The sequence below is a fragment of the Mytilus edulis genome, chromosome 14 (assembly GCF_963676685.1).
Source record: "Mytilus edulis chromosome 14, xbMytEdul2.2, whole genome shotgun sequence".
NCBI classification, from domain to species: Eukaryota; Metazoa; Mollusca; class Bivalvia; order Mytilida; family Mytilidae; genus Mytilus; species Mytilus edulis.
In genome coordinates this window covers 47,214,392-47,241,296 of record NC_092357.1, presented here as the reverse complement: position 1 = coordinate 47,241,296, position 26,905 = coordinate 47,214,392, and the positions used below count along the sequence as shown (strand labels likewise).

The 26,905-nt window shown below is 32.1% G+C and overlaps 2 protein-coding genes across 2 annotated transcripts in view; both read right to left on the bottom strand.

Moving 5' to 3' along the window:
* The window catches only part of LOC139502486 (serine/threonine-protein phosphatase 6 regulatory ankyrin repeat subunit B-like), a 512,428-nt gene that overhangs the window by 201,035 nt on the left and 284,488 nt on the right, over nucleotides 1-26,905 (bottom strand). The window lies entirely within an intron of this gene.
* LOC139502488 (SMC5-SMC6 complex localization factor protein 1-like) lies at nucleotides 4,322-6,431 on the bottom strand. The gene is made up of 3 exons (XM_071291971.1): nucleotides 6,222-6,431; nucleotides 5,467-5,585; nucleotides 4,322-4,602 (listed from the first exon to the last, which is right to left on the bottom strand). The coding sequence occupies exons 1-3, from the start codon at nucleotides 6,399-6,401 to the stop codon at nucleotides 4,467-4,469; spliced, it is 435 nt and encodes a 144-aa protein (XP_071148072.1). The 5' UTR covers nucleotides 6,402-6,431; the 3' UTR covers nucleotides 4,322-4,466.

Sequence of the window (26,905 nt, the reverse complement as noted above, 5' to 3'; positions counted from 1 at the left end):
TTTGTCGTTACTACAATCCAATTCCCTTTTTAAGAATGTGATCTACCGAATTAGACTATTTCCAGTATTCGTAATAACATTAGCAACGCATCATGTGGAGCAGGATCTGCTTACCCTTCCAGAGCACATGAAATCACTTCCTGTTTTTGGTGGGGTTCGTGTTGCTTAGTCTAAAGTTTTCTATGTTGTGTTTTGTGTAAATTCATTTGTCTGCTTTCTTTTTCTTTTTTAGCTATGGTGTGTATTTTTAGTCTATGAATATGACTTTTCTTTTGGTTGCTTTCGCCCCTCGTTTGTACACAAATCATACCGGTTTTTTTAAGAGTATTTAAGAAAATAAATTAACTGAGAAAACATAATTTTCAACAATTAACCTTGAAAATGAGGTCATGATCAGATGAGACATATCACAAAGATATATACACTGTACAATCATTTTATACACCAAATGTATTTGACCTACTGCTTATAGTTTAAGACCGACCGACTAAAACACAAAAACATTGAACAATGGAACGTGAAAATAAAGCCAAGGTAAAATAAAACCTGCCAGACTTACACATACATCGTAAAACATTTCCATACACCAAACACTATTTACCTATTGCATACAGTATAACAAAAAAATCTTAAAGTTTTCGCGGAACCCAGTGTCTCGCCTTCTTTTGCTGTTTATCGCAGGCTCAACAAAAATGAAGAAAAAGAAAATCAATAAAAATATTCCTCATGATACTTTCTTTTGATTTTAAGAAGCTTCTGTCCAAGTTTGGTAAAATCCAGGATAGTTTATGAAAAATGTTTTAAAAAACTTTAACTGCAGACTGTATGTAATATAACTGGAATAAAAACTAAGTCCTTTGATAAGTAAAATACAGATACACAGGTACAAAATTTTGACAAAACTTCCTTCTAGATACTAGCTTTTGATCATAAACAAGTTTCTGTAAAAGATTGGTACAAATTCAAAATACTATAAGAAAGTTATTAACATTTTAAAAACTTTAACCACAGAGTGAATTTGTTGTTTCCTGGCAGAAAAACTAAGTCCATTTATAAATAAAATACGGAAAAATGGACTTTATTTTTACAATATTTACTTCTGGATACTATTTTATGATTATAAACATGCTTCTGTCTAAATTGGGTAGAAATACAGTATATTTCAAGAAAGTTATTAAAATTTCAAAAACTTAACCACAGAGTGAATATTTGTGAACGTCAACGCCGAGGATGACGCCGAAGGAATGTAGGATTGCTTTGTCTCGCTTTTTCGACTTTAGTCGAAGGCTCGACAAAAAAGAAGAAAAACCCTTAACTGTAACCACTGAATCATTAAAATGAGGTCAAGATCATATGACAACTGCCAGTAAGACATGTGCATTTTACAATCATTCTGTACATCCAATATAGTAATCCTATTGCTTAAAGTATCTGATATGTGGACTTGTGGCTCATGGCAGATGTGTTACAATATCAATACTTAGAAAACCCTGAAAATCTACTTAAAAGTCATGAGTGTGCTTCAACTATTACTAAAATATACTAGCTCAAATATTGAATGATGAAACACTCATCAATTTTATATGTATCTGTTTTCCTAAAACAAAAGTACCAATGTTGCTGCTCCATGTTATATTGTCCCCCCACATGTATTCTAGAGTGTCTGATTAGAGAGTTATTAAAGACAAGTTTTTGTTATAGATTAAATAATAAAATTATGTGGTATCATTGCTGTTGTGTATAACATCCATCAATTATGAAATAAGGGACCCTTTTAAAGTGTATTCCATAGCACATCCATGTTTCAGAACAGAAGACCGTGTATGTATGACCCCAAAATAAGCACCAAAGATGCACTCAATAAATAGAATAGTTATAGGATTCAAAAGGTAAACAGTCAGAATCAATGATTATCTCTGCTGATCCCGTTTACTTTTAAAACACGATTAAATATGGAAAAGTAAAAGATAATACAAGGCAATCTTTTTGATCCATTGAATTGGACATCAGTAATTATATTTTTGAATTTAGTTTTTAAAGCTAAGTAAACTTTTTACTTTTATTGCAGAACACAAAAAAAAAACAGACAAAATATTTTGAGATTTATTTTTTAGATAACTTTATATGTGACACAAGTTTTCTCCTACAAGATATGTTGTTACAAAAAGTTAATAAAAGCACATTAAGATTACTATATTTGCCAAGTCAAGTGCTAAATTATGGCACTTCTGACAAATCTGTTTTCATTCAGCTCTATGGGAGATATTGAAAATGTGAAAAGTTACAAGAGGAAAGATAGACAAAATTAAAAAGTAGTTTACAATAGCCATTTTCATTATGTTAACATTCTCTTACATCTAATCTGATTTGTTCTAGCAGTGTTACCAGGATAAAGCGGGTATTCTTGATTATAAAGTCGTTTTCAACCAACCAGTGGAAGCTGTCCTTAAACAATAATCTGTCAAATTTAAAATTTTCCTTTTTAAAGTTCCTTAAAAAATATACATGTAATGCACTTTCTCCTACCAGAGAAACTATTTTAGCTTCATATTTTTCAATAGGGATCTTCTCATACTTGATAATGCTTCAAGACCAGAAATTTAGTAATTAAATTTATTATTATATCTATAAAGCATTAATCAATATAGTATATATTTTCCAGACCATATGAGTATTTGGACGGTACGCGTACGGTCCAACCATACGCGTACGGTCCAGCTGATTAAACATGTTTTGGAATCATGTGGGTTAAATTTAAACAAAAATTTAACAAAATCTTTATTTTTAGTTATACAAATTGTTATTATTACAAAATAGATGGATAAAGTGAATAAGCGATCAATTGACATTAAATATTTGTTTAATTGTATATCTGTGAATTCTATTTTGTAACTCTGGCCGAAGGTGACACTTGCTTCTAATAAGAACGTCGCATGTTTCTTTGCGTATGCATTTTATTTTTGTGAAGTTCATAAATATTCTAAAACAAATGTCCTCCCACATTATGTTTACTTCCGATAACTTCAATTTCAATGAGCATACTGAGCTGCAATTAATGAATTACTGGTCAGTCTGCAAAATACAGGAGATTAACAGATTAAAAAGCGTGATCTTTTTAAATAGTTAAAATACTAAGTTGTTATGTCAAATGCTGTTGGACTTTTTATATTAATTGGAGATATAAGTTATGTTGATCTGTTATATACATTTGTATCTAATAAACTTGACCAACTTCTTTATATAAGTCAGACCGTACGCGTACGGTCCGACCGTATGCGTATTTTAAAAAAGTACGCGTACGGTCCAAATACTCATACGGTCTGGAACATATATATAGATATAACGAGTCTAAATTGAAAACTACGTTCAAACGTATGATTGCTTTGGATAAAAACCGCAATTTTTATATGTGTGCATGTTAAACAAATTTCGTTAGAAGGGTCTAAAAACAGCACAAACAACATTTTCCAAAAGACCAAAAAAGTGAAAAAGTATATTTAAACAAAACGCATTTGACTAACAGGTCGAACAACTGATGTTCTTTAACCCTGCTGACTGCCATTGGTGATTGCTAAATAAAATTGATCACAAGATGTAACAAAATGGATCTTAATATAAAATTTAGTACTAAACAGAAAAAAATAATAACTTGTGGCTACGATGTTATGCCACAAACATACGGTGTCAATATTTTTTTAGTACACCAGATCCTGATTTCGACAATATATGTCTCTTCAGTGATGTTAGGGATCGAAACGGTAGTTGGAAGGCCATATAAAAAGTACCCTCATTTTTAGAAATAGCACCCTATTAGTTACACAGTGTACAATTGTCCTAATACGAGAATTTATCGGGTCAATAAAATTCATATCGGGTGAGGCGAAGCCAAACACGATATGAATTTTATTGACCCGATAAATTCGGTATTAGGACAATTGAACACTGTGTAATGAATTTATCCTGATTTTGTTGTATTACATATTATTATATTCAAATTCAATTTTAGGACAATATCAACAAATATATTTTAGATATTAAATCTAAAACTGTGAAAAATAAAAAATATTATGACTACAAAGCAACTCAATTGTTTTTTGTTTTTTTATTAGGTCAATGATATAAGTGAGATAATTCTAATTGACGTAATAAATAAGGGAGATAATTCCAATTGACCTGACAAAAAATTGTACTGAAATTTATTAGGACAATATCAGCCAATCAAATTGCGAGAAATTACTCTAAATCAGGATAATCTTATATACATGTATGTGCATTAACTGATAAAAATGCAATTACGATAACAAATAAACATAAAAAAATATTTCTTTATTATCATAAATAATATGCATGAATAAACAATTACTGATATCTAACAAAACAATTTCACAATAGATGAATAAAAAATACATAATAAATGCACTCATGATAATTATGAAGTTTGTTCCTGGTTTGAATTTTTATGTAAATTAAGCTTCATAGCTTCGAAGCGGGAATGAACTTTCTCCAAATTGATGGTAGATTTGGGCTTCTGACTGGAATGGCTGTGTATATATTGAAGCATTTGTGACCGAAGATGAACGAGACTTTGAGGATGGCTTATATCTGAAAAAAAAGAATAAACATTAAATCTGAAAAAAATAATGTGCATGCAATGAATGTCATGTAAAAGAGAGGAGCAAGATACCATATGAATATTCAAACTCATCAATTTAAGATAAACTGATCACGCCAAGAAAAAATAGGAAAATCAACAAAATGATAAACAATAGTCTACAAAACACAACATAGAAACCTGAAGAGCAGCAAGAACACATAAAGTATACCAACATCCTTAATCAGTATAACTTGATAATGTTAACCACCAGACAAACTGTGAAATCTCGCTTGTTATTATGATTCAGGAAATCTAACAAAATCTGCTAATCTCAGGAGCAATGTACAAAAAGTTGGTGATGTCACACAGGAGGTGACTCCCTGACAGATAAAAGTATCAATAGCATAATATAAACAAGCATACTGAATTCCAGGTTGATATTTCAGCAGTTATAAAAATTACCCTGCAAGGGGTCACTCTTCATTGAACTATTTACATGTACCAAACATATATTCTTATTGTGTTTCTGCCAATCAATTGCATGAAATAGAAATCCCTTGTTTAATATCCACTAAGACCTCTGTTTTTGCAAAATGTGTTCCCCTGTTGGCAAACTTAATAGAAAGTAATGCTTCTTGTATCTCTTATCTGGATCAAGAATTTTGAGCAAAAAAAATATGTCTGAAAAATTCTGATACTTTATATTGATCATGATAACGTTTCTGTACAAGATTCCATTAATATTTAACAAAGTTAATGACTGAACCTTTATTTCATTAATGGCATAGACAGAATGTAGAAACTGAATGCCTTGCTTGATGTTCATTGCAGGCAGAACAATAACTTCATTGATTTAGAGTATACTATCTTACCTGACAGGATGTCCCCGTCTGCCCCTCTGAACTATTTTGATAATGTTTTTGTTATTGGTCATCTCTTCAGCCAGTTTTCCATCCAACGTCGGAATATTTAAATCAGTCTCAGGACAGTTCTGCAACACAGAATAATAAATGCATGTACAAAATAACTACTAAAAAGTAGGGTTTCTTATTTCTTTTGGTCTAATTTTTTGGGTTTTAATTATCATGTGCATATTATATGAGAAAACCATGCTTTGTCCTAGACAGAAGGACTGCTTTAGAATTTCTACTTGCTTACCAATTTTCTTGTGTAAAAGCAATAAGCACCAATCCCAAAGTCTTTTCTTTGCCCTAGCTGAGGGTCAAACTTGTAACTTCCCTTATTCTAGACAAAATGCTATTACAAGATTTTGTGCTGGTTCTAATAAGATAAAATGATTTTACTTGCATTAAAATTAATCGTTTGATATTTATAAACTCTTTTTTTAGTAGCAACAAATCACTTATATATCCTGAATTCATACAACGGGTTAGGAAAGGTTAAAATACACATTGATGAAATCAAATACAGTGAAACCTGTTTAAACCAAACCTTTGTGGTACTTCATAGATTTTTAGTTTGATCAGGATCACAATGTATAACATTTGATTGGACTGGACTTAAGAACATGTAGGTTTAGACAGGTTTTCAGTTTAAGGTAGATCTGGTTGATACAGGTTTCACTGTATCATGTTGTCAACTTATCAAATACAAGCAGTATACTTACAACAAGAATTTCTGTACATTTCCTACTTACTAACTGGCAGGCTAAATGTAAAGGGGTTAACCCTGAGATATTTTGAATGTTGACAGTCATATCATTGGGATCTATTTTTAGTAGCAACTCCATTATTCTGAAGTTGTCTCCCTTGAGTAGACAAGTATGCAGTGAAGTTGAACCATCCATGGAATTAACAGCACAAATATGATTAATGAATCCATCTGTTTCAAACAAAAATAATATACTGTAAATTCAGAAATTATTGTGTGCATTTATTATTGCAATGTTATAAGAACAAAAATGGGAGTTTGATTATTATGATTTAAAGAATTAAAGTGTGTGTAAGCACTGAACGGTAAAGATTGCTTCTTTTTTGTTAGTGGGAAGTAAAATCAAATATTGTATTAATTATAGTTGATTTTATAGCTATTCTAGACAAAGGAAGATAACTCCAATTTTTAAATTGAGATGACTTTAGCAATGACATCATTTATAGTTTTGGAGCAGATATTAGATTCCTGCACCTTGCAAAAGATATGTAATTTCTTGACAAATCTAACATTATTTTGTGCCTTGAATATCTGAGCATATATTACATCAATAAAATTCATGGATAGGATGTATAGAATGTTATGAGCAATGCACTATATTTTGTGTATCAAAAAGGTAGTGATAAGTCTTGGAAGATTTAGATATCAAGTCTGTCCCATAAGGTTTTGATTGCATTTCATGCAATCTTTACCTAAAAACTACATACAGATATATATGTATTGGATATCAGAATGCAATTTCCTATTATTGCGGTACCCAAATTGTCTTTTATTTTTTTTATTTTACCAAAATGGACATTTACAATCATAGCTTTACCACACTCTAAAACCTCAAAGAATTGTAAATAAATCATGCAAATTAACTGACTGATTTCTGCAACAGCTTGTTACAAATAAATGACATTTGTATTTTAAAACTTGGTGTGCCATACCATGATATATGAATAGTCCTGATGGGCGACTGATATCTTGTAGTAAAGACTCAACTTTTTTGTTTTCTGTCATCTCAAATCTACAATTTTAAGTCAGAAATGATTAGATGAAGTGTAGCCATAGCAACCATTCAAAATGAGCAGTGGAAACGCAGATCAACCCATACGGAAGTAAAATAGACAACAGTGATTTTCATTCACTGAAGCATCTGTTGGAAGATAAAACTGAATAAAGTGCATAATCAAAGTACTTGTAAGTTCTGAATGGGAAAGATTTCTATAACTCATCAGTGGGAAGTAAAATAAAATATTGCATTGAGCTTTGGTTGTAATTGATACAATTCTTGGCAAAGAAATTATTTAATTTTTTTTTAAAGATGACCTTAACATTGACATCATTGAAATTTTTATGTTTTCTTTACCACAAAATAAATATATGGGAGTTATGATTATGTTTTGGCAAGTGTAACATCATTTTGTAACTGAATTATCTGAGCTAATATTTCACTGATCAATGTCTTGAAATGTTCATTGATATGATGTTATGATCAATGCACTATATTTTGTGTATCTCAGAAACAGTGCTCAATCTTGGAAGATTTATATATCAAGTCAGTGCAATAGGGTTTTAATTGCATTTTATGCAATCTTTATCCAAAAATTAAGTGATTTTTTTATTATAATTTGGCAAAGTCACCTTTATCTTATATAGCATAATTGTACTTAAAACATGCATCTGTCATATTTCTCATTTTATACAGAAGATTTTTTTGTTTTTTTGTTTTTTGTTTTTTTGGTTGGCCACTTTATATTCAGATTGAAGAAGAATGGTCAATATTGAAAGAAGATTCTCAATTCATATAACTGACAGTAAAGCTAACCCCACTTTACAGCAAACAGATAAATCAAGCTCAGTGGAAGAGAAACTTTCTTACCTCATTACTGGAGATTTTCTAATAACTAGATAATAGATACAATGAGGTTCACCTACAACAAATAAAACAATGTGTAATGCTATGTAAGATTATCAAAAATATATTCTTTAAACAACACTTAAATTCTATTCTGATTTAGTTCATCAATTCGGCATACCACTATTTTCTTAAACAAGCCATTTTCACCTTCAAAATTGAACATGACATTAATAAGTCATTGATAGCAAAATATTAGGCTTTATGTTGAAGGCTGTCACATGTATGGTCAAGAACTTTTCTAGAAAAAATATTTCCATTTTTTTATTTTAAACATGAAATTGAATGAAAAGGTTTGTTAAGTATGATTGTAGTTTTATTGCCTACCTTCCTGACTATCAGTTCTCACAGAGTCAGTATCCAGGACTCCAGAATCATTATCTGAGTTGTCCTCTCTGGAAAGATAAGTCAGTTTCAATTATTTTTCTGATATATTTGGTTTTCTCTTATTTTCACTTTTCCAGTTAAGGACAAGTTTTTCATCAGTGCAAAGTGATTTCAAGTTACATTTTTCTTGAAAATGACCAAAAAAAATCTGTTTATAACAAAACTTTGAGTTTCTCTATAATAGACCAGTATATTTTTCATAATTTGAACAGATACTGAGGTTTCAAAATCCTCAACGAAATTTAACTTAGAATACATTTTTTGGTTTGAAAAAATGCTCTTTCCTATTACAACAAGTTGTCCAGCTTTTCTGAAATATTAGCTTATTTCATTTACAAAGAAAAATACAAAATACAAAACTATTACAAGAGTCTATCATCTTCTGCAAAGGATTGTGGATAAACAGCAGACTGCAACAGGAACAGAACAACATCAACATTACCAACTTTACATGCTACCATTAGTGGTGATCTCTAAGGTTATGATCAAACCCTGGCTGTAAATAAAAGTTACAACAACATGAGCATTTCCAAATATTTAACTTTTATCTTACCCATATATTATATAAATGTAAAATATAAAGTTACCATAATACAACGAAACCTTGTAAACCAAAGCTTGCATAAATTGAAAACCTGTCTTTTGCTGTTTTCTGTTATAACAGAACCAAATAAGCACTGTTAAAGTCAACGTTCTGTTCAAAATTGTGACTGTTAAAGTCGAATTCATGAGTCCAAATAACCCCCCCCCCCCTTGGAAATTCCTGGCTACGGGCCTGTATGATTTCTTTGAGCATTGTGCCAATCAATCTTTTAGTCTATATTTATACATACTAGAACACACCCGTGATATCGCGGGTCCGTGACTGAACTACCGTATATAACTATGCGCAAGCCTTATTTTAGTATTAGTATTGTCATCTGATAAAGTCATGCCGATTATAAGATGTGCAAGCCTTATTTTAGTATTAGTATTGTCATCTGATAAAGTCATGCCGATTATAAGATGTGCAAGCCTTATTTTAGTATTAGTATTGTCATCTGATAAAGTCATGCCGATTATAAGATACACAGTTTTCTCTGCTTTCAAATCTTTCTGTTTGAACCCGTCGAATTAACTGGAACTTATCAATTATTGGTAATATTAATAATTTGGAAAACAAAAGGTCCTAGAATGGAGTATTTTTTAACAGGATTGTCCTACATTAGTTATAAATAAAATTGAATTCTTCGATTCGCTATTTTACGTCACGCCCGCTAACAAATTGAAAACTGTACCTATACGCCTTATTTTAAGTCCAGATTTTTAGTATTCGTATTGTTATCTTAGAAAGTCTTACTGATTAAAATACTACAATAGGTAACAATTTGACAATTTAGTAGGGTCAACCCTGTGATTATGAGACAATTTAGTAGTGTCAACCCTGTGATTATGACCCGTGTATATAGCATATTAATCCTTAATACACCTTTTGGTGGTACGCCTGTGAGATGCGGAACGTACAGATAAGGTAATAGGTAACAGGTGAATTTTGTACTATTGGTATCGGTATCGGACTCGACCCGGAACTTCTTAATTATTGGTCATATCAATTTCGTGGAAAACAAAAGGGCCTGGAGTGGTGTAATTTTTAATCTACACCTTTGTTCTATATTAGTTAAATGTAAAGTTGAATTCTTTGATTCGTCGTTTTTACGTGATGACGGCTGACAAATTGTACCTCGTAATTTTAGTATTATAGATATCATGTATATCAAGCTGTATAATGAATACTATGAGCCTTCATCAAAACAAGTCAGTTGGTTTTTTTTTAAATTGCAATTCACCACTTATTTAAAAATAAACACACCATAAAAATAATGTTCTTATTCAATACTCACCACCCAAGTCTTTTTCAGTTTTTCAAAATTTGGTTTTGAATCTTTTTCTATTAAATTCATGATCAGATCTGTATGTCTCTGTCTGTGTGATAGTATTTCACTCCACACACCTTCATATTCTGGTACTGAAAAAAGGTAACCATTGGCATCCAGAAGAGCTGTTGTTGATCCATGATTTAGTAAACATTTGACAGGTTTCAGAAAACCTAGAGAGAGGGACACAAATTGAATATGTTGTGGTTTCATTTATTTTTATGGACACAAATTTTCATGGTTGAAGGAAATTTTGCATGTTCATGCCACGTGGACATTGAATTTCGTGGTTTTGCTGAAGTCTTTATACAAGCCTTAAGAAAATTTGGCATTGTTGATTATTTAACTTCATGATCACCTATACCAACAAAATCGAGAAAAATTGGTATCCAAGGAATAAAAATGAATCCACAATAAAAAAGAATGTGTCCATAGTACACAGATGCTCCACTGGCACTATTGTTTTCTATGTTCTGTGGACCGTGAAATTGGGGGTACAAACTCTAATATATGGCATCAAAATTAGAAAGACCATATCATAGGAACATATGTACTAAGTTTCAATTTAACCTGAAGCGGGGCAATCAGATGAACAGACAAACCGACCCACAGACAAGAAAACACAAATCCCCTCTACTATGGTAGGTGGGGCATAAAAATTATGTTTTTTGTGTATTCGCGATCAAAATGAAACATTTTCAGAGAATCATTTCCTCTTTGATGATGTATCTAAACTTTAGTCAGTCCTATTTTCCCATTGAATGATGTTACGGCCAGAAATCGCCTTTAAATTGTAGCCAACAAAAGACACAAATCAATAGTAAAATTTAACAATATTTATTATACAAAAGTTTACAAGAAGTATTACACAACTATTACTGTCAACTTAACTGTCAAAATATGAGTCCAATCTTTATCTTTATCTGTATCCGGATATCTTTCGGAATCCAATTTGAATATTACGTTCACTACTACGGTCACAATCCAGTATGATGTTGTTTGTAGAATAAAAGTGTCAATCCAAATGCTGTGAATACTAATGTCTATCGATGTCTAAGTCCAAATCCAAGAGTGAGCGTTTAACTTTAGTGTCTGTATATATATAATTGTCAAGGAAAATTCTAGAACAATATATACTGGAACATTCTAGAAAGTTACAATAGAAGTTTCTAGTAAAATGTAGAAGTTTATATAACGCATCTTTTATTAGGATCATTCTGGAAAGTTCCAAACATTCTGTAATTGTTCCAGTAATTTCTAAACTGCACAGTTCTAAGATTATTCTGTAAACAACTATCAGGCCATACAACACAAATTAGGCCAACATAAATAAATACAATAATTACAATATCATAACACCTCCCCCCTTAAAAGAAGTTTTAGTTTAACAAAAACTTATCATGAATAATATGAACAAAAATACATAGTATATACAAAGTGTTTTAATAAGCTCTAGATAAAGCATCTGCTATTACATTATCTTTACCCTTAATGTGTTTTACAATTACATCATATTCCTGTAACAATAAACTCCACCTAGTCAACCTCTGATTCTTGTTTCTCATTTTATGTATGAAGGTGAGAGGATTATGATCAGTACAAACAAGAATAGGATATACAGTGGGATTCAAATATACATCAAAATGTTGAAGTGCTGACAACATTGCAAAACACTCTTTTTCAATAGTTGAATAATTTTTCTGATGTTTATCTAATTTCTTAGAAAAATATGATATAGGTTTCTCAACATTATCATCTGTCTCTTGATATAAAACAGCTCCAATTCCTACATCGCTTGCATCAACGGCAAGTTTAAATTGTTTTTCAAAGCCTGGAGTAATCAGAACTGGACTATTAATTAAAAGTGATTTGCTATTTTCAAAAGCGTTTTGACAATTTTCACTCACTATTTGTAGGAGGAGGAAATTTGGAAATGGCTTCCACTTTAGCCATAATAGGTTTCACTTGACCTTGGCCAACTGTATGCCCTAAATAATCAACAGTGGCCTGACAAAATTCACTTTTACCAAGGTTAATAGTCAAATTTGATTGTGACAATCTATCAAAAGTATCATACAAATGTGTTAAATGCTGTTCCCAGCTATCACTACATACAATTAGATCATCAATATAAGCATAACAACAGTTTAAATCTTTTATAACATTATTGATCATTCTTTGAAATGTAGCTGGTGCACTTTTCATGCCAAACGGCATTACAGTATATTGAAATAAGCCATCTGGTGTAACAAAAGCTGATATTTCACGAGCTCTCTGTGTCAATGGAACTTCCCAATAACCTTTCAACAAATCAAATTTGCTCACAAATTTTGCTTGACCAATGTTGTCAATACAATCGTCTATCCTTGGAATCGGATAGGAATCAGATTTTGAGACTGAATTTACTTTCCTGAAATCAGTCACGAAACGAAAGGTTTTATCTGGTTTTGGCACAAGGAGACAAGGAGAGCTCCATTCACTGTTACTCGGCTCAATAATATTATTGTCAAGCATATATTTAATTTCTTTTCTCATAGCTTCAAGTTTGAGTGGATTGAGCCGGTAAGGATGTTGCTTAATTGGAAAAGCATCTCCTACATCAACATCATGACAAACATCAGTGGTTTTGTTTGGCACATCTGGAAAAAGATTTTTAAAAGAAAATACCAAAGTTTTTATTTCTTCTCTACGATCAAAAGACAGATGTGCAAGTTTTGAGTCTAAATTTGACAAAATTTCTGAATTTTTCAATCTAACTGTCTCTTCCATAGTTTTAGAACTAAAAGGTGGTTCAATGACATCTGGTTTGTCATGATTGTTCTCTTATTTAACCATGCCTAAAGTGGCAACTGGTTTACTCTCACATTCATTAGTACGCTCAAAATATGGTTTTAACATATTAATATGACACACTCTGTTTTGTTTACGCCGACCTGGAGTTTTTACAATATAATTCAAATCATTGATTTTATTCTCTATTGTATAAGGACCACAATATTTAGTCTGTAAAGGATGTCCAGGGACTGGCAAAAATACCTTATCACCAGGCTCAAAAACTCTGTCCCTGGCATCTTTATCATACCATATTTTCATCTTGTTCTGTACATTTTTTAAGTTTTTCTGAGCAATTTGACAAGCAGTGTACAATTTTTCTTTAAATCTATATACATAGTCTAAAAGATTCAAGTCATTATGTTCAGTAAGCCACTTTTCCTTAATCAATTTTAACGGTCCCCTTACAGTATGGCCAAATACCAACTCAAAGGGACTAAATCCAAGGGATTCTTGAACAGCCTCTCGGACTGCAAAAAGTAGAAAGTGAACTCCATCATCCCAGTCTCTGTCAAATTGAAGACAAAAGGTTCTAATCATGTTCTTCAATGTTTGATGAAAACGTTCTAAGGCACCTTGAGATTCTGGATGGTACGCACTTGATCTATACTGAGCAATCCCTAACTGGTACACGACTTGCTGAAATTTGATCCCTGGTCGGACTGTATAGACTTAGGAAGTCCTACTAACGTGAAAAATTTGATAAGAGCTTTGACAATAGTAGGTGTCTTGATATTTCTTAGCGGAATAGCCTCAGGAAAGCGTGTGGATGTACACATGATTGTCAATAAATACGCATTTCCAGTTTTGGTCTTTGGTAAAGGTCCAACGCAGTCAATTAGAACTCTGCTGAAGGGTTCGTCAAAGGCTGGAATAGGCAGAAGTGGTGCTGGTGGTATTTTCTGGTTAGGCTTACCAACAACCTGACATATATGGCATGATTTGCAGTATTCTGCGACATCATTTCGAAGTCTGGGCCAGTAGAAATGCTCAAGATCTTAAGGCAAGTCTTCCTTATACAGAAGTGTCCAGCCAAGGGGGTGTCATGGGCAAGACCAATAATTTCTTGCCTATAAACTTTAGGAACCACCACTTGGTATACCACTCTCCATTCCTCCTCTGGGGTAGCATCAGGAGGCCTCCACTTCCTCATTAAAATGCCGTCCTGATGGAAATAGCATTCAGCCACTTTGTCTGCTTCCTCCTGTGGTTGAGCCCGCTGGTTGAGCTGAAGAACCTCAGGGTCTTTATGTTGTTCTTCGAATAAATTCTTTCGGTCTAATGAATGGCTGTTTACGTTTGGCCATGCCATAATAACATTCTTGTTAACACTAGGTGGTCTTATTATGGCCTTTTCTGAGCTACCAGGACCTTCAATGTCAGCTAGGAAAGTGTCAGAAAGGTCCATGTAATCAAACTGGTTTTCTTGCAAATCCTCATCTTGTTGTTTCCCAGCCATCGCCCTAGTGAAAACACAAGCTGGATACAATTCAGCATCATCTTCAGGTAATTTAACATCCACCACCGGTTCACTGGTAACAATTGGTTCAGCAACCACTTTGTTCCTAGCTAGATCATTTCCTAGCAATAATGTAACACCCTCAACAGGGAGATTAGGACGAACACCCACAATAACTGGTCCAGTTATCAAATCTGACTTCAGATAAATACGATGGAGAGGAACATCTATACAACCTAACTCTACACCTTGTAACAAAACGGAGGCACCAACAGAAGTCTTCTCGGACAAAGGCAACACACCTTCTAACAATAAAGACTGAGAAGCCCCAGTGTCCCGTAAAATCTTAATAGGCTGAAGAGTGGTATCATCAACAATAGAAACAAACCCATCAGACATAAAGGGTTTATATTCCTCCATGTAATCACAAAAACTGGACTTAAAAGCCTGACTCGCAGGACATTCCAACGTACTGGTAATATAAGGTGTCGTACAAGCACTGGACTTCGGCTTATTATCTCGTTCATTCTTCTTCTGGAGTCTAAAACAATCAGCCATCAGGTGACCATTTTTCTTACAATAAGCACAAATCAGTGACTTCTTCTCAAAAGTATCAAATTTTGGACTAGACATATTATAACTGGACTGACTCTTATTCTGTGCAACAGGCTTACTATCAGTATGCTCAGTGCTTTGCTTTTTGTAATTTCCACTTGGAGTATTAACATTTTGACTCTTGAAACTTCTTTTATGTGAAAGGGTATAATTATCTGAAATTACAGCTGCATCATGAATTGTCCCAACAGTTTTGTCGTCTAAATGTGTTTTTAAGTCTAAATGAACACATTGTTTGAACTCTTCTAATAACATCAATTGTCTAAGGTTATCAAAATTGTTATCTGTTTTCTTTGAAGTAAGCCATTTATCAAATAGATCTTCTTTTTCCCGAGCAAATTCCACATAGGTTTGCGAATCAAACTTTTTATAAGATCTAAATTTCTGTCTATATGCTTCTGGTACTAGCTCATAAGCTTTCAAAACTTCCTGTTTCACCGTGTCATAATCAGAACTTTTTTCTGATGGAAGTGCGGAGTATATTTCAGCGGCCTTGCCCTCCAGAACACTTTGTAGCATTGTAGTCCAATATGGCTTTGGCCAATTCAAATTATGAGCAATTTTCTCAAACTGTGGAAAATATTTATCGACTGTTTTTTCACAAAATCTGGGAACCAAACGTATATTTTTTGCTGCATCAAAATATTCTGATTTTGACTGGACTTTAGTGTTGCTTTCTTCTTTGACCATTTCAAGTTTTAGTTTCTCCATCTCTAGTCTTTCCCTCATTTCAAGTACTGCCTGTTTTAACTTTAATTCATCTTGTTTTAATTTAAGTTCATCTTCTTTTAATTTAAGTTCATCTTCTTTTCTTATCTCCAGTTCTTTTAATTTGAGTTCATGTTCTAATTCAAGCTGTTTTAATTTAAAAGCGTCAACATTTTCGACCTTAAGTTCAAGAGCCTCTTCACCTAAAATTTCTGCGTCAACTAATTTGTCTATAACCAAATTTTTTATAATTTGTTTTCTCATAGATACTTTAAAATCTAATTTCAGATGTTTAGCAAGCAACACTAATTCCTCTTTCTTTAAATTATCAAACCCCTCCAGGTCTGGCGTTTTCAAAAATTTACCGGCATCAAATGCCATTTTGTAGAATTTTGTTGGCTAGTTATAATTAAAATATTGAATAAATTTTGAATAAGATATTTTCGTAATCCCGGACGAGCCCCCAATTTCTGTTACGGCCAGAAATCGCCTTTAAATTGTAGCCAACAAAAGACACAAATCAATAGTAAAATTTAACAATATTTATTATACAAAAGTTTACAAGAAGTATTACACAACTATTACTGTCAACTTAACTGTCAAAATATGAGTCCAATCTTTATCTTTATCTGTATCCGGATATCTTTCGGAATCCAATTTGAATATTACGTTCACTACTACGGTCACAATCCAGTATGATGTTGTTTGTAGAATAAAAGTGTCAATCCAAATGCTGTGAATACTAATGTCTATCGATGTCTAAGTCCAAATCCAAGAGTGAGCGTTTAACTTTAGTGTCTGTATATATATAATTGTCAAGGAAAATTCTAGAACAATCTATACCGGAACATCCTAGAAAGTTACAATAGAAGTTTCTAGTAAAATGTAGAAGTTTATATAACGCATCTTTTATTAGGATCATTCTGGAAAGTTCCAAACATTCTGTAATTGTTCCAGTAATTTCTAAACTGCACAGTTCTAAGATTATTCTGTAAACAACTATCAGGCCATACAACACAAATTAGGCCAACATAAATAAATACAATAATTACAATATCATAACAATGAATGCAATAGCTATTGTCCTCTGTGTAGTTAATTCACTGGCACCTTCAAATTTCTTCTAAGAAAAATCCATCATTGATTAATTTTGGCAATTTGAAGATGACTTTGTGGAAATGTTTCATTTGGTTTGCAATAAGCATTCATAACTACAAAAATCTTTGATGACTTATTTATTCACCTTTGTCTGCTGCTAACTGTAGGACTGTCTTATCAGATCCATTTAAAGCATTGACACTGAGCCTCTTTTTGGAACTTCCTGAGAATATTCCCACATCAACTCCATATTGAGGCTTACAAAAGTTTAACAGGAATTCTAAAACTTCTAAACGACATAGACTTGCAGCTAAATGCAAAACAGTATTTCCTGTGGCGCTTTCTCAGGTCAGCTCCGTTCTGAAATTACAAATTAGTATCCCTATTTTCAAACAGTAACAGACTTTCCATAGAGATTTTTCAACCAGTAAAAAGTAGATTGATTTTCATTGCATAAGGTAGATTTCTATCAGATGTACATGTAGCTCTTATTACGAAAAATTCATTGTTTAGTAAGAATCATAATATAAAATTTAATTATCATCAGATACTGTCTGGCAAATCCAAATAATCATATATATTGTGGACCTCATTATAAAAAATATTTTATAACAAATAAATGCAGATTGTTGTCATGGATACACCCAAAATAAATTATATTTTATCATTTTATATACTGGATATAAAATCTATGAAAGATTCTGATTCATGATATACATATGCATATACATGACACAAACAGTAAGCTTAATATTGCAAGAAAGAAATGAAAAGGGAATGGTAAAATTTATGAGAAGTTTTTCCTAACTGTTTATTGCTACCTTAAGCTTGTGGTTCATGTTTTTCATGGAATCTGTAACCCATGAATAATGAAGAAGTCTGTACTCTTGTAACTAACCTTTTTCCAAGCAACTTTTAATTTTCTTTGTAAAGCAGGACTGTTGCATAAATCAAGAGCTTTCTTTAGTCCCTACAAAATCAATGTTCAACTAAAGTTATTTCTGTTTAAAAAAATGTAGAACCGATTTACCCTAAAATATCTTCTTGTCATGGAATTATGATTTATCTTAACAATATCTTTAAAAATAATGCTGACTCTATCAATTAAAGAGACGTTATTTGTTGAAATTTTTACATTTTAAGTAAAGGAAATGAGTGGCATAATAATCTACTGCACAGCTACCCGACAGCAAAAAAAAAACTAAGAGCCTGTGTCGCTCACCTTGGTCTATGTGAATATTAAACAAAGGAAGGACACAGATGGATTTATGACAAAATTGTGTTTTGATGATGGTGATGTGTTTGCAGATTTTACTTTACTGAACATTCTTGCTGCTTACAATTATCTCTCTCTCTACGATGAACTTGGCCCAGTAGTTACAGTAGAAAAAGTAAGTAAAAATTTACAAATTTTTTGAAAATTGTTAAAAATTGACTATAAAGGGCAATAACTCCTTAGGGGGTCAATTGATCATTTTGGTCATGTTATCTTATTTTTAGGTCTTACTTTGCTGTACATTATTGCTGTTTACAGTTTATCTCTTTCTATAATAATATTCAAGATAATAACCAAAAAGACAAAATTTCCTTAAAATTACAAATTTAGGGGCAGCAACCTAATAACAATTGTCCGATTCATCTGAAAATTTCAGGGCAGATAGATCTTGACCTAATAAACAATTTTACCCCACATCAGATTTGCTCTAAATGCTTTGTTTTTTGCGATATTAGACAAAAACTGCATTTTACGCCTATGTTCTATTTTTAGCCATGGCGGCCATCTTGGTTGGTTGGCCGGGTCACCGGACACATGTTTTAAACTAGATACCCCAATGATGATTGTAGCTAAGTTTGGTTTAATTTGGCACAGTAGTTTCAGAGGAGAAGATTTTTGTAAAAGATTACTAAGATTTACGAAAAATGGTTAAAAATTGACTATAAAGGGCAATAACTCCTTAAGGGGTCAACAGACCATTTTGGTAATATTGACATTTTTGTAAATCTTATTTTGCTGAACATTATTGCTCAAACAGTTTATCTCTATCTATAATGATATTCAAGATAATAACCAAAAACAGAAAAAAATCCTTAAAATTACCAATTCAGGGGTAGCAACCTAACAATGGGTTATCGGATTCATATGAAAATTTCAGGGCAGTTAGATCTTGACCTGATTAATAATTTTACCCATGTCAGATTTGCTCTAAATGCTTTGGTTTTTGAGATATATGCCAAAAACTGCATTTTAACCCTTTGTTCTATTTTTAGCCATGGTGGCCATCTTGGTTGGTTGGCCGGGTCAAGGGACACATTTTTTAACAAGATACCCCAATGATGATTGTGGCCAAGTTTGGTTTAATTTGGCCCAGTAGTTTCAGAGGAGAAAATTTTTGTAAAAGTTAACGACGACAGACGACGACGGACGACGGACGCAAAGTGATGGGAAAAGCTCACTTGGCCCTTCGGGCCAGGTGAGCTAAAAACCAATAAAAATATGTTCCTTTGATAGATATATAGATGCTTCTTGAATTTACGCAAGCCTGCAAAATAGAAAAAAAAGTTTAATGCACTTTTGAAAGGGTGACCTAATATTTACTTGGAATTCTTACCTTATAAGTCAAAGGAAAAAGTCTAGAATAACATCAACAACATCAGCATGATTCTGTCTCACAGCATGGTGTAAGAGGAGATAACCATTGATGTCAGCAATGCATGGATTAGCTCCCTTTCTAAAAGTAGAACATAGTTCATTCATACACTGACAATTATTCATAATTCAAACAAATATGTGTAATTTTGTAATATTACTTTTTATAATACAAACAAAATAAGTTGAGTAAAAGATTATACCATAGAACATCATTCAAATACATGCATAACAATGTTACCCAAACAACTGTTCTCTATTTCCAGTCTCCCTTCAAATCAAAAGGGAACAGGTCATTTTAACTACTGTGAGTTCATTATTATTCATGACACAACAATTTTCATGTATTTCTTGGATATAGGCGAACCACAAATTAGAATGTTCAACGAAGTACAAATTTTCTATTGGCTTGTATGCAGACCTTAGCCAAGCAATGAAATCAAATATCCACAAAAAATATGATTTTTCCTCAAATCAGGAAAATTGGTACCCTGGTGACAAAAATAAATGAATCTACAGTATAAAGATAAATTTCAAATATATATGTAATATCAAAATTTGAAAAAAAAGTTGAATAAAAAAATGAAAAACAATCTTAAATTTATACTTCATCAACTTATTTCATAACTTGATAAACTTGACACAGAGCTGTATTTAAGGAACGACTGTAATACTGCGCAATGAATAACCCGTGTTACTAGTTATTTCTTATAATTTAATTCTAAATTCCATTTTGAACCAGGGTAAGCCATAAAAAAACGTTGATGACGTCACGGTAACATGACTAAAATATGTCTATGTGCTGATAAACAAAACAATGTCAGCCAATCAGAAGATGTGTTACATTGGAAATTAAATTATGTAATTTTGATAGTTAAAATAATATAATGCAAATGTTAAAATTAAAATGCCAATACTTTTACTTCTAAACTTATACAAAATCTTCAAAATTAAAAGAACCATAATTGGATATTGCATGATTATTGAACTTATGTATTTATTTTCATAAAGTGTTATTTACAACATATATACCAGTCCGGAATGCGGTTCGATAAAATTGCTCCCCTTGTTTATTTCGCTCTCCTGTCATGTAATTTCGCTACCTCCAATGGTAGACGCTACAACGATGGGTGTCGTCAAGAAAGGTACGATTAAAGGAATCAGTTAGGAATTAGACGATCACCATTGGTATAGGTGAGTTGTTTAATAGTTGTTGCTTTGGGATAAATGTATGTTTTTGATTTATTCATAATCAGGAATAGCTGGAAAGGAAAGAAACGTGTTGCTACGTGAACCCGGAAAGGCCGGGACGAATTTAAAAAAAAAATCTAGAGACAATCATTATGAGTGTGCCACCTACACATTCAAACGTGTACACAAGCACAGTATTCCCTATCTATGTAATGTGTTTTCATAATCATGCGATAAAGGGCAAAAAAAGGTAGCAGCTTTTTGTATCTTGTTGCTAAGCATTTCCAGGGGAGATAATGTTATTTTTCACGGTGTGTTCGATAGGTTTGTTACATTGTAACATTATATAATACACACTCATAAAGTGGATTAGAATAGCCTCCCACACTCAATTAACTGAATTTCAATTATTCTATTAACCGTAGTGCTATTACATAAGACTTCGGAGGTTCATATATATCACTTATATTCAACGTTTTTATATCGGATTTTATTTACTATTGATGTTGAACGGTTCAAAGTAATAAAAAAAATTCCGATAAAACCGTTGAATGTAAATGATATGAATCTCAGAAGTCTTATATATTGTCCTCTAATATAAGACCGGAGGTTCATATCATTTACATTCAACATTTTTTATCGAACTTTTGTTTACTATCAATGTTGAACGGTTCAACGGTTCGACATTGGTAGTTAAAAAAAAATCCGATAAAAAATAACGGTTCAACATTGATCTAAAAAAAATCTGATAAACATGTTGAATGTAAATGAAATGAAACTCTGAAGCCTTACATTATAGGACTATCGTTTATTAGTTCTTTATCCTAACTAAATGATTTTTGTGGTGTACATTACAAAAAGGGGGGGGGGGGTCAAAAACACCAAAATACCTTAACAATCCTACAATATCTGTTTACAGAATGAGAGAGATATTTCGTATTCTAAAACTAATTTTTCTCACATGTTTGTTAGATATGTTGAAAATACAGACAAAATTAATGTTTAGTACGTATATCCATCCCCTCTTTTTCAATTCATTAGTTGAAGATACAGCTCTGAAGAATATGCAATAACCTACATTATTCTAACATGTGAAGACCAATGAAAACATTTGATATGATTTGAAAACAAGGCCAATTAAGTAGGAACTTTGGGTTTCGTAGACATAAATTATAATTCAACATTTTCGATTAATATTTTAAATTTTCTTTATTTCATATTCTAGTATATTTAATAACATGTTTATATTTTGTGATGCATCTGATGTATAAATCCAGTGTCAGATCCGGGAAAGAGCTCTTAGTTCCGATCCGTTTGTACGGGGGACATGTGGTTGCAACCCCCTCTTTAATTGCCTGTTCGATTTTTATGTTTGCAGTGTCGAAAAGGGAGATAGACAGCAGTTTTATCAAGAAGTTATGTGAAAGTTCTGCTATACATCCGACAGTTAGGAATTATTCTGAAGTACACATGTCAACCAGAGGCATAGAACAGAGAGGAGAGGTTTTAAAGTACCAGATGCTTATCTGAGATTCCAATTTGAACTAAAGAAAGCAATATATAAAGATATGTAGGAGAAATAATCTATATGAATAAAGTTATGCCACAAAAGGAACTTGTTTTTTTTTATATACATAATTTGTCAAATGTATCCATAACAGAAGAGATGTGAATGCATCCTTCATAGCCTTGTAATACTGATGGTAATAATTTATATAATTTCTGAGATGATATAGCAGTGCCATTGGTTTCCTCTTTCTCCTTCTTCATAGAACTTGATCAGCTGAACCCTTCTTTTTTCTTTTTTTTTTCTAAATTAGAGCCCTTATCAAGAACAGAATAAAGAGCATATGCTTAATTTTCGTTATCTTTTAGAATCATCATTTTTTTTTTAAATAAAACAGGTTGTACATTCTACTAAAATATGCTAGTCAACCGTAAATGTTAACACCCCAAAAAAGGTCTTTAAATTAGTATAGTCATATTTCAACTTACTAAATATGTCAAAGGTTTTAAAAGCATCCCAAACATTACCATGTGACTTGAATTTTTAATTTGTCAATATCAAGCAAACTCGATATTTCCCAGAACATCATAATAGTTCCGTTTTTATTATTAAAACAACAAAGGACTAACTCTTGTACAAAACTGTCAAAGATTATCAAAAACTGTCTAGTAAGTACAATTTTAACCCAACCGCTGCTCTTTTAAGCACCGTCTTAGCAACGGCTTGGTTGATTGTAAGTGTTTAGTGCAAAGACTGAAGACTGAAAACAATAACATGGAGGTAAGTATGTATAAGAACAACGTTTTAAAGAATAAAGGCGGATTCGGGGGGGGGGGGGGCTTTCGTCGGGAAAATATGATTAAAAATATTGTTGTCAGGCAAAATTTAAAACCATAAAAAATATTATGAATTCTGATCTTCTTAAACCTTAAAGTGTTAAGTTTTGAAAGAAAAAAATATGTTATTGGTGGAGGCGGACAATAAATGGTCGCGCTCAGACAAAAAAACCATACCCCCTTTAAAGTTAAATGAATAACTTAATTCCTTGTTGATGGATTGTTTCCTGGCTTGCTTTGGTAGATTATTGTTGCATGTTTCACATTCGAGTAATATATATACGCATGTGTAGTACATGAAATATGAAGACACCGGTGTACTACTATAGTACTTGATTTGTAATAGTGAGCATGTATGAGAAAAATAGAGTGAGCCAATTGTAAGATGCTATAAGATAGACTAACAAGAATGTGTCCATAGTACACGGATGCCCCACTCGCACTATCATTTTACATGTTCAGTGGACCATGAAATTGGGGTCGATACTTTAATTTGGCGTTAAAATTAGAAAGATCATATCATAGGGAACATGTTTACTAAGTTTCAAGTTGATCATGTTGATTGGACTTCAACTTCATAAAAAACTACCTTGACCAAAAACTTTAACCTGAAACGGGATGAACGAACGAACGAACGATCGGATGCACAGACCAGAAAACGTAATGCCTCTCTACTATCGTAGGTGGGGCAATAAAAATGTATCGAAAATATAGCACAAAAGAAATCATGAAATAACTCAATGCAATCCCAATCTAAGATGCAAACACATCAAAAGAAAAACAAAATCACACCATATCTCCACATGACACAAAACAAAAACCAACTGCAATCAACAAATAAGACGCAAAGAGTCACAAGAAATTTAAAAAAATCCATTCGCGGGCAACTACCGACTTATTATATATTATACTGTATGATCGAACACAAACATAGCCAAAATATGACACCAAAGAAATAAGACGCAAACTAAATTACAAGATCAATAAATGATGTATAAAAAATAATTCCGAGCGACAATTGGTTAACACAAACAAAAGGAATACAACGATATAAATATATGCAACTTCGCAATGATCAACCAATCCGGGTTACTGTATAACTAAGATGTAATAAAATGTGCAACAAAACTTTTTAAAATATGATACAGAAATTATGACTGTCGGTGTAAATGTAATTGTTTAAGAAAAAAACATGTCAAACATGCAAATATTATTTAAAATAAAATTAGTTTTAATCACTTAAAAGTCAAGTGATGTTACATATATAGGACGGGTGTGTTCGATGCGTAAATTTATTAACAAAACCCTGTCATATAACATCCAACTTTGAAAATGCGTCCAAATGTCAATTTGAGGTGTGCCACTTTGGGAATGGTCTTAAACGATTGACAATTCATTTCTCAATTTTTGAAATTTTTCCCAGATTTTTTCTATGTCGGGCAAAAAAAAGTAGCAGTTTTTAAGGAGACCCCCTAAATGACGTAACAGCTTGACTTATGGTCATTTTAAAAACGATTGTTTGCAGGTTGCATTGTTAACAATTGTACAATATGAAAATTAAACAACGTGAATGCAAATATTTATAATGACTTTACGGAAAGTAACTTTTGTGACATCTTGACAACCGTATACAAAGTTTGTTTCACTTTTCTACCTTCTAAACACAAGAGGTCGAATTCTTTTGTTCTAATTAAACCGCATATCGGACTGATACATGATGAATAATGAATACCATAAAACTGGTTTCTGGAATCATTATTGTGTTTCTACTAAATCTATTCTGATTGTTTTGTTGTTCATTGTTTTTCTGTTACATACTTTAGTATTGATGCACTGTAGTCCAACTGTATAGTGTGCCATTCATATCATTTTCAATTCATCTTATTAAAACTTACAAAAGTAACAGACTAACACTATCTTTTTGCCCCATACTGGCTGCCATAGATAAAGCTGTCATCCCAATCTCTTTCATGCTGTTGTTTTTAGAGGTCTGAGAAAAGAAAGAAAATAATGAAAAAAATTCAAATTGATGTATTGTTTTTTTTTAATTACAAACTTGTTTGTCACATGTAAAATTTTAACTATTTGTATTGCATTTTTTAAATGTTGTCATTTTATTAAACACATTAAAGTGTAAAGTTCCATAACTGAAAGTTTGAAAATAAAACATTTAATTTGTCTGTCAAAATTTTAAAGGTCATCTAAAATTGTCACCAAGTTTCCAAACAATGCATAACATAAAAGAATTCCAAACACCCCTCATCCCTTCATCACATTCACACACACTTAATAGTAGTGTGCATTAATCTTTTCCAATAGAATAAACTCTACTAAATCAAAGTACTTCTTAGCACTGAAGTGTAAATATTGCTTTATTTTATCAGTCTGGAGCGAAATTAAATATTGCATTGTAGAAATCATTGGTTGCAGGAGATTCAAGTACAATTCTGGACAATGGGTGATAGCACCAATTTTCAAATATGTCTTTACCAATGACTTCATTTATATGTTACGAACATATATCAGATTCCTACAACATTTCAACCAATCTTTACCCAAAAACAATAACCTGGATTTTTAAATAAAAAGAATGTGCCGGAGGACACATAGGCCAACACTCAAGCTTCAAACAAAAGATTGAATGGATGGACAATAAGACAGAAAGAAGGGAAGATATATGGTCAAAGGTAACACTAACTGCCCTATTGTTATGGTGTGGCATAAATAAGGAATCAAAATTATTGTTAATGAGTTTTCCTACGTTCCCACACACAAGGGCATATAATATCAAGAGAGCCAGTTAATGAAATCATCTCAGTTCTATGGAGCAATAAGTTTTATACTTAATAAAAAAACTTTTCAGTGATTTTTTTTGATAGACGTTTTAAATGTTTTACAGATTCACATCAGTTTTATCTTGCTTTACCAAATTAATTTCCAAATATCAATAATAAACCCAAAGTTCCAAGGCAAATTACAAAAAACATGAACAAATATCACCAATGAAAAGTTGATGTAGAAAATGCAAAAAAAAACACAACAAAATAAAACTTACATTAGAGTACAGTGCATCTACAGACTTTAGACTGAGGTCTAACAGTTTCTTTAAATTTTCTATCCTGAAAAGTAAAAATTTAGTATTTTGTTTAGATATTGTATGGTTCTTAAATAACAGATAATAATATTATTTATTTAATATCGGTTAAGAAAAAGATTATCTTATTGGATAAAAAAGGCCACATGACAGTCTTCAGTTCCAGCGGTCATTAACAGAACAAAACGGACCGGAAAACCGGTCGTTAACAGACTTTGACATGATAATGACCGGTGGGGCTGGTTTGTCTGTTTGAGTGACGTTCCGTAATAAAACGCAACGCGATTCAGACGTGTTTGCAGTTTACATTTAGGAAAATTAAAGACACGTCTGCACTAGCAGACAACTGTAATGACCATTTTGCTACTGATGAAATTATATTAATCTTTATTTTCTATTTCATATACTGAAGTGACTTACATTTACTTAAAACTATGAACGGTCTTTACC